General features: G+C 37.5%; 1 protein-coding gene across 1 annotated transcript in view; it reads left to right on the forward strand.

The window, feature by feature from the left end:
• ZFPM2 (zinc finger protein, FOG family member 2) overlaps positions 1 to 10000 on the forward strand; it is a 174297-nt gene that overhangs the window by 97355 nt on the left and 66942 nt on the right. The window contains exon 5 of the mRNA XM_053468333.1: positions 8115 to 8226. Coding sequence (XP_053324308.1) covers positions 8115 to 8226 — 112 coding nt within the window. The remainder of the gene's footprint in view (positions 1 to 8114; positions 8227 to 10000) is intronic.

Consider the following 10000-nt stretch of genomic DNA (forward strand, 5'->3'; position numbering starts at 1 on the left):
CTGTGCAATTGCTATGGTCAAGGACGCACTTCAACTACTGCAAAAAAGATATGTCTAGGAAATATGTAACTATGAATACATATGCAAGGCACAGGCTTATGAATAGCTTGGAGTGGCAAGACCTCGTGAGCCCACCGAAGACACAATGGTTTGAAGAAACAAAAGGGTGAATTGGGTTACTGTGGGAAGAAAGTCAACGCTGGTTACTTGGTGCACATATGAGAGCTTTTTATGTCAATCCTAGCAGATTCTGGAATAACCAGGTACACAGCTAGGTTTATCTGCCTAGTTGAGTAGCAATATATTAAAGTAGATGCAAAGGATTTAACTATATATTTTTATGATGACTTGGTTATCCTGGCTACCAACTGGCTACTAATTAAGTAAAAAACCTTAGAATGAAATTGCAAGTTTTACACCTGGAAAAATTAACAATGGGATGACTTGGTTTTGAGGCGCCTGACGGATAATCAGGCAAAACTAGCAATTAACTATTTCAAGGCTGTGGGGTATGGCTGGGTCCTTTTATCATGGGGGCAAGTATAGCCATGTCTTGTTTCTAGTGTGGGGTGATGTAAGATGGCAGTATATTATGTCACTGATGACTCACCTCCCATGGATGGCCTGTTAGTGTGAAATATCGCTCTTTAAGACCAGCCAGCCTGCTCATGCATGGCTCCTACAAGGTCCATCTATGTAGGAAAATAGGAATGAAAAGCACCATGCTAATATGTTATTATATAAATATAGATTATACACATTTTAGCATTCTGATTGAAAAGTAAGCGAAGATATAAGATTATTTGCAATGTCTTATTTTGTTCTCATGAATTGTTTCTAATATAGTGTGTCCAGGGAGCTCGGGGTAAAACCTTATACAAAGATAGTGTCATTTATCTGCCATTTCAGATTTCTCACTGCCTTGCTCTAATGATAGGTCACGATCTTGGCATATGCTGTAAATTGCACTGAATATGTTGTATTAAACATTTAACCCTTTAAATACCAGTCCAGGGAGTGAACCGGGGCAGTGAAACGCGTTGCTAGCTCCATCAGTGCTTAAATGGTTACCGCGAGCGCAATAAATAAATCAACCCCAGTCTCTTATTCGTTATCGTCTTAGCTAATGACGAAAGAACAAAGACTTCACTAGTTATAAAATCAGGTCACATTTTTAATGTCGCTCTGATTTGTGGAACTGGCACTTGAAAACTCGCTGAAATGCGACAATATCATTATTTTTGTCTCTGCTACTGACCAGAATAATTCTTATGATAAAACTTGTTATTTCCATGGATTCCTACACTTTTCAGTCGCATTTGTTCTAAGCATCATTCTCTCCCCATATGTTTGTTCGTTGCGGCCAAGAATTATGCAGCAGTAGAAGATTATATGGGGATTATTTATTGGGTTCCTGGTATATTAGCCTTACGGCAGAATGATCTGAAGAGATTGGACTTTCTGAATATTATTATTTATGACAATTAGGTATTTTCATGTACTGCAGAAAAATGCTAGTAAAATAATCAGGTGTTTGTTTGTCAAACTTTGCCATACAAATGAAATACAAGCCTTTTTTTGTTAACCAAATAAATCTCCTTGGAGTCCTCATCATGTATAAAGATGGAAAATTATGCTTCACAACAATTATTGTATCTTACGTAAAGTATTAAGTAGTTTAATGAAGAGGGGTAGCTACGGGTCAAACCAAAACCAAATGAATGGAACAATATATTCCAGGGATGTTTGTTTTGGTTACAGAAAACTATAACTCTTGATTTTCTTAAGAATCAGCATATTTAATATATAGTCCGTGTGGCACTCTGTGGAGATGTTTCTGCAAAACGGAATATATTGCTACTAAAATGTTCAACTAGCCAGCAAAGAACCTTTTTCAGCTCTTGAGATTTTTGGCCAAAAGTTGAGAGGATTGCTCCAAGGGTTACAATATTTCCTATATCAACCACTATTAAAAAAGTAATCTTTGGTTGAAGTTGATACAATTTATTGGGCCAACTCACTGGAGTTTTTGGAATATTGAATGTAGTGGAATGTAATTTCCAGTGGTGTAAGGACATAAATGGTTACACTTCTGTATTAGATATATGGATCTAATCTGAGGTGGCCCAATAGTTAATGCATATGAGGAGGGCAAATACTTAAGCCATGTGCAGGGTGGACCCTTGTGGTGCCAATCCTTTTTAAAAAAAAAATCCTAATGTTTTACATCTCTGGATCAGTTTAGGCCGGACCTCAGCCTATTCTTCCGAATCTGGACAGCAAAGCATTTAATACTATTGTACAGCAGATGGATGTTCAGAATCATCTCTCTATAATTGATGGATTGATTTAAATTGTGTTCCAGTGATTGATATTTTCTTTTAAATGTCTTTCTAAAAGTAAATGGCAATCTAGACTGGACGCTTTGGTCACTGTGCCTAGAATGGTGCCAGCAAAGATGATGCCCACACAGAGGTAAACGTGTGCTTGTGCTCTGCTGTTCTGCTGGTGTTTTGAACCGTCCGTAGCTTACCCCATGCTCCACAAACTGTTCCTTTAGTGTTCTTATAGTCAGCCTGGTAGCTTTTTTGTAGCCCTTTCCCCGTTTTGAGGTCTACAAGTTGATGTGGTTAGGAATTTTTGGTGGAACATGGAAATTAAACCCCATACTTGTTATTCCTGGGTCCCCAAGTGCACATTCATACAGCGCCTACAGGAGATTTTCTTTTAAAGAAGACTTAACTTAACACGAGTTCAGCATTATAATGGATTAGATGCAATGCAGGGGATACATCTATTCCAAGTAATTGATTAGCCATCTCCACATATATTCCAATGGAAAAAATTAGATTGATCCATTTTATCTTGGTAAATGATACTTTTTATCTTAGTTAATTAATCTGTTCCAATATATCTCAGCTTCTTATTTCTTCTTTTGGAATCTCCACGAGCATTGCTATTCTATTACATTAATAGATTTATCTCTAGTTTAATGTCTGTTTCCGTTCTATTCTTGCCTCAACCTATAAATGGAATTTCAAGACAGCAAACTTTCGTTAATCATATGAATCAAATCATTTTCTGTTTTTTGGCTTTTGTACGTCGAATACTGTATCCTCTCCCATGTGCCAACAGTATAGAGAAAATGTTTTCCTACATGTTTTTAATACACTGATATTATCTTATAGTCTCAGATGGAACAGTTTGAATATCATAGAAATAGGCTGTATGTCGTACGTGGCATTCAAAGGGTTAATTATACCTGGTTCTTCTTTTTTTGTGTGCTGTAATAGCTACTGTAAGGAAAAGAAGGAAAATACTATCTTGGAGTAACTCTCCCAGTGTGTATTACTGCCAATTCCATGGTAGCAACCTGCCATGTAAATTCAAGCAGCCCCTAACCTCGCCAGAAGGGACATTTGCCCTAGGGGACCATTGGCTGTGTGTCAAACCGAAGCAGCTGCTGACAATTATTAACATATTTGACACATCGCTGTTAGACTTACAAAGAGTTTTACATACTTCATTGTTTCACTCTCCATATAAGATCATATTCAATTTTGTTTTATTTTTCCACCAAAAGTACATCTTTTTAGGAAACTTGATGATGCAATTTTTCTGCTGACATTTTTTTTTTAGATTTCTGTTCATTCATAAGCCTCCGAAAGGAAAACAGAACATTGTTTTTGTAATGGATACTATTGTCATGTTTGATGTTATTTTATTGTTTCACAATATCACAAGACAATAAATATAAATCATGAAGCAACCTGCGAATATATGAATCGCATATGTAGAGGAGTACTCTGTGCTGATGAACAGTGCATGTATAGGACTACTCTGTGTCACAAAACGGCCTATTTTAGAGACAACTTCATGTGTCCATCAAATTTCAATAAGTATGGAATGTAAGAGATCAGTCCAGGAACCTAAACATACACAGTGATGAATGATGGGCCGAAATCTGGTCACCTATTGCCACACATAGTAAGATAACCAGATAACCAGATAACCTGGTTTCTTTTACTGACGTCCTGGGAAGGTTGCAGTTGAAGGACATCAATATATCAACATCACTGTATATGAGCCCATGTTTGCTCCTCAATCTTCATCAGAACCTTACTGAGCGCAAGGCATCCAAATCAGATGACGCAGACTACATCAGTGCAGAACTTAGGTGCGCCACTAAAAAACTAGATCTTATGTTTGTACCTCTAAAAAAAGACATTATTATTTTTATGAGGATGAAGTGGGACAGATAGGATTGTGTCATACGAAAAAAAACATAGAAACATAGTATTTGACAGCAGATAAGAACCATTCAGCCCCTTTAGTCTGGAATAGGCTTGAGCAACTGCAAACGGAACCACACGGGTCATATATGAAAGCTCATTTATTGTGGTGCAAAGTGTTTAAACATGACCCTATTACCATTACAACCAATGGGATAGCCCAGTCATTCCGTTTGTTTCTATGATGATAAAAATGGCTTTTAAAAACAGGTATTTTTATATTTAACCACCGATCTTCTTTAGCCCCATATTAAAGACCCTATGGAAAGAGCATATTTGCCCCAGGGCCCAGGGAGCATCAAATCAAGTAATAACATTTAAACAAGTGCTTTAGAATGCATATGGGCTTATACAATCAACAATATATTTAGTTTAATAGACAAAAACACATTTGTTGCTAAGATTCCATATGGCCATCCCAATAATATTGAGCATAGATGATTAGTTTCAATTCTTGTATTTTAGTATAATTTTTGCTTAAAGTCTAAATTGCTTTTTATTTAGGAATCTGAGATACTTTGATATTCATGTTTATTTAATTTGGAGACACGAGGACATGCATTCACTTGTCGGCTAAAACCTTCCTTTGGTATCCCATTGAATGTTTTCTCACTTGATTCATGTAGAGCGGTTTAAGGGAGCACCACTGTGATAATCTTCATACAATACAAATATTGAAATTGTTCCGTGACCTACTGTGATTGAAATAAGTATGAAATCACGATTTCTCCACTGGTCACTATATGAAGCAAACAGAGATGGCATTAAGGGGTCTTTACTCTAGAACGTAACTCAACATATCACCTGCGGGCTGCTCCGAACACCATAAGATTTAGCATGATAATGTCTTAAGAAAAACATATCGCTGACGGTGTTCTAACAATCAACACATGAAAAATGTGTATTCCTTTCTGTAGTCATTTTGTATTTAAAAGAAAATGCTATCCAAGTATAAGCTGAATTGTCCCACCTACTCTTCTGAACCTAGCCCTTCTAAAACGAAATGTAGTATTGCAAACATCATTAGTACTGATGTACAGCCAGCCTTTCCCAAAAAGGATTATTTAATAATGCTAAATTTGACTCAGTTTTTTCAGGGAATGGTTAATTGTCATGTGATTCAAAGATGGTCTACAGCTATAGAAACTGAAAAAAAAGCTCTTTAGTGTTTTCTGCTGTGTTTGTGTTTAACTCCTTGATGACAAATGACATGCCTTGGAATACATTCCGTTAATGGCACCTGAAGTGTCTGGCACATCATGAAGTTAAACTGGTTTAGAAAGCGATGAAAGATTGCTTTCTTCTCCCAAATGGGGTTGCTGTAATCCCTCAATGTCAAGGCATTGAGCCACACCGAAAACTGCAGCAGGGGCCCCATCTGATTGCTCCTCTGAGCGTCAATGAGCGCCATATTAAATAAGATACCAGCTGCCTGCTTTAAAAGGTTGCTGAAACGACTTGATATCGAGGCACCAAAAAACCATCCCAGGGCACACTGTTACCACTTTAAAGAGCGGTCACAAGCACCATAGTGAGAGATTTTGTCTCTTGCAAAATGGCGGTGCCCATTAAAAAATTAAACAAGTTTCCAAGAGTGTCTCTCTAGACCTTCCTGAGAACTCTGAGCTCCCCCTTCCAGGTTGAATATAGGTACTGCATTCAACCATGCAAGTCAATAATTCTCCAGTGATGACACTAGGGGTACCATCCATTTCCAACAAAATGTAAAGAAAAGTCCAAAAATATATACATGTAAAAAAGCATGTATCATCACAAAAATCCTGGCATGGAAAGAGTTAAAATACTGGCATTTGAAATACCCATGGGGTGTCTAGTTTTTAATAATGTATGACTTGTTGGGGTGAATCAAATTGGCCGGATTCAAAGATGTCCAAAATAGGACTGACCAGTTTCAAAATTCCATACACACCTCCCAAATGTGGCATTTTACCCCCAAACAACACAACAAACTCATGCATGGGGGGAATTACTGTACTCAGGAGACATGCTGAACAACTATTGGGATGTTGTGTGAAAGTGACATATACCAGGAGCTATAAATTCATACCTGAAGTACAATGTGTGTGAAAGAACAAGAAGCCATAATCTAAAACCATAGAGGGTTAGAGGCTTAGATGTAATGTAAGTTTACTTTACTTAGAGGGTGGTAGATCAGTAGAACAGCCTCCCAGCAGAAGCGGTAGAGGGTAATACAGTGAGGGAGTTTAAACTTACATGGGATAGGGATAAAGCTATCCTGAAACTAGGAAAATATCAACTGATTAAGATCAACCTTTTTTGGCCGAATGGTTCTTATCTGGCATTAAATTACTCATTTTTTGTGTTATAGGTAACATTCAACTGTATTAAAAAAATATTTTTTTTTTTAACCTAACCTACATTTTGTATTTCTCTACAAATCTGTTTGTTGGTACAATTCTCTATGTTGCTAGGTATATAGAATGATATTTTAGAAGACAAATCAGTAACGGCTTGTCTTTGTGTATAATGCAATATTACACCCTTTTTATGTTAAGCCTGTAAAAAATGCTCATAAAACAGAGTAAAAAAATGGAATGAGTGCTATTTTTTCTTTATACATCAAAGGACAAGAGGTGTCAGGCTTTTTTTTTTTCTTCTTCTTTCCCGGCTTTTAAATTTATTCTTCCTGTGTCTTTATAGTCCAGGGGCTACATATTGAAACATTAACAATATTATTATTTCAGCGGCAGTAAAACTGTACATCACCATACTGCAAAGATAGAGAGGAGAAATTACATTATTCATTCAGAATAATTTCCTAGTACAAAATAAATGTTACAGCGGATAAGGTTTTGAAATGGATACCGAGTCTCTGAATTCTTTCCTGTCTGTTTCAGGAAATAGTGAGATCCTGTTGATAAAAACTGTACAATGTGCCTAAAGTTCACTTGCAAACACTCTCCTTCTTCTGTGAAAGTCATCTGTATCCTCTTTATACATCTAAGCCACTAGAGATCTGCTTCTTCTGGGTTGATCTGATACTGTATCATATGGAAATATCCGTAGTAATAATTTAGCTATTCAGAACGGTTTTTATTTTACTGAATTCAGGTCTCTGTCGTTAATTCTTATGGGGGCCCTGAGGACAGCTCTGCTTTGGGGTCCCATATGTACATCATACGTAATTGGGTAGACAATACATGCCGACATGATCACATAAACATGCCATGTCCATGCCTGCATGTATAAATGTATTTATATTGTGCATTTTTCTGCCCATGTACTTAATGTGATAAGTATACAGCACTCATAGAGTATACTGCCCTCACTCTCTCACAGTTAAACACACAAAGTGAGTATTCCAAAAAGCTGTCTCTCTAATTCCTGTGAGACAAACCTATTCCCTGACAGAGGAAGCACTCCCTGCTCATATGGCAGGCAGGAAGAGTCAGTAGAACAAGCCTACTCCCTGACAGAGGAAGCACTCCCTGCTCACATGCCAAACAGGAAGGAGGGTGTGGAACAAACCACTTGAGGCAGGGGAGATGTAATCTATTCCTCTTAGTTTACTCTATAATCAGACCCTGACACACAGGGGTTAGCTAGGTCATTGATATTCGTGTGGAAAGGGGTGGCTGTGTATGGGCCCTTGAGGATATCAGGGCCCTGGGCAGTTGCCTCCTTTTCCCCGTGCTATAGACAGCCCTTACTGTGCAGGTTCTGGAGTCCTTTGGAGTTTTAATTGTTTGCAAGGTAATGATCATAAACATCACGATTATCATTCTAGTTATAAATAAAATAAACCAAATGGTATCTGTTTTGTTATCTGATTTTGTACAGAAGACAAAGGCTCCGGTCCCGCTGGTGTTGAACGATGGTCCCAAGTGGTTGCTGGATGTCACTTGGCAAGGCGTAGAGGACAATAAAAACAACTGCATTGTGTACAACAAAGGTAAACACCGCTTGATTATTTGTAATTTGAATATCTTTGCAAAAAATCATTACTGTAATAGAACAAGATCGTTTCCCCTCTTTATTATGTGAAAGCTGTCCAAAGTTTCCGCCTTATCTCATTATGCTTTGTGTTTCGATATGTCATGTTTAGTGGATAATAATCTATTTAACAAGATATTACATTTCATTTCAGTATACTATGTGCGTTGCATTTAATAACATACATTATAATGGAAAATGATTGATTGCACGGTTCAAGTGGATTCAATGGATTAAAGGGACCCTGCTACACAAACATTACTACAGAGGTGTAGTACATATAAGCCTCCCAGCAGAAGTGGTAGAGGCCAATACAGTGAGGGACTTTAAACATGCATAGGATAGGCGTACAGCTATCCTGAATCTAACACGAGATGCCTTCTTTACTCAGGAAAAATGGGCAGATCTAACATTAAACTCTGTTTCTATACATTCCAACAGAATTGCTAATAAATGTATAGATCAATAGAAAATGGGATTTAAAGCTGTTTGCATTGCCCCCTATTTATGACATCAACGCAGTGGGCCACAATTAACCTCTTTAGTTGAAATCAGGTGTTTTTTTTTGGTTTCCATTTAAGCTAAAGCAATGCATAGAGATTCTTGACCCTGTCCCATTCAATGCCCCTGTTAATTTGTTAGGCAGGATCTAAAGCAATGTGACCCCAGATAAAAGATGACTATTTCTTGGCAGTTGGATTCTAGCATTTTCCTGAGTAGAAAAATCATATTACAGGGATTATTCCGAATCCCCATCTCTAACCACAATGGGGGCAATAAACACACCATCATTACACGGAATCTGCTTGAAGGGCAAGTCCAAATGTTATACCTAACATATTCTATGTGTATAAAATAAGCTCATTTTTCATCTTTACATTTCTTTTTTACATTTACAATTTGTAATCCCCCCCCCCATAATCTGCAGAATTCCACTAAACATTTTTAATACTGACGTTTATCCAATCACCTAGCTCCAGGCCAGTCTTTATGTCATACCTTAGGGGGGGTTATGTCCATAAAGATACCTCATATAGATTTAACTCTTTCCGGCCCAAGTAGTGAGCTGCTGGATTGTCTAATGGGATTGTTTATGGAAATTTTTGGAAATTTGTGCCACCAGAAGTAAGTGCAGCAGATTTCTGGAATGTCGATGTGTGTCTGAATAGGTACTGGATATTTATTTCCAGAAACTGGCTGAAAATAATTCTTACGATCATTACCTTGTCTGACTTGGGTGTCTACACAATTCTGTTCCGGGAGTTCTGCCTAATTCCTGATTCAAATTCTACCTCCTGCTGGAATGGTTCATGTTCTAGATTGACATTGTAATTTGTTCTGGATTAAGAATTCCTTCTTCTGCGAGTTCTTCTGAGTTTTTACTGGCAGGTGGGCACATAGGGTTGATACTCCGATACTCCTGCTTACCCTCGGATCTTTTGTGTTCTGATGGCCACTGACCTTAAAGTGCCATGGCTAATTATGAACCTCAGTCTGCTTCTGTTTATGGCTGTGTAAAATATGATATGTATACACATTTTGCTATTTAGAACTATATATATTACTTAAATATGCACACTGTTTCTATAGATGTAGTGTTACTTGAGCAATAGACTTAGCCTTAGCGGTCTTCTCCTCCAGACCTGGCTTTGGTGTTCCTCTGGGTTTACATACCATGTGTTTAAATTGTTATTAGCTCATATTGGTGCCATGGCATGGTTGGAATAAGTTAA

Source organism: Spea bombifrons, chromosome 5, assembly GCF_027358695.1.
Source record: "Spea bombifrons isolate aSpeBom1 chromosome 5, aSpeBom1.2.pri, whole genome shotgun sequence".
NCBI lineage: Eukaryota > Metazoa > Chordata > Amphibia > Anura > Pelobatidae > Spea > Spea bombifrons.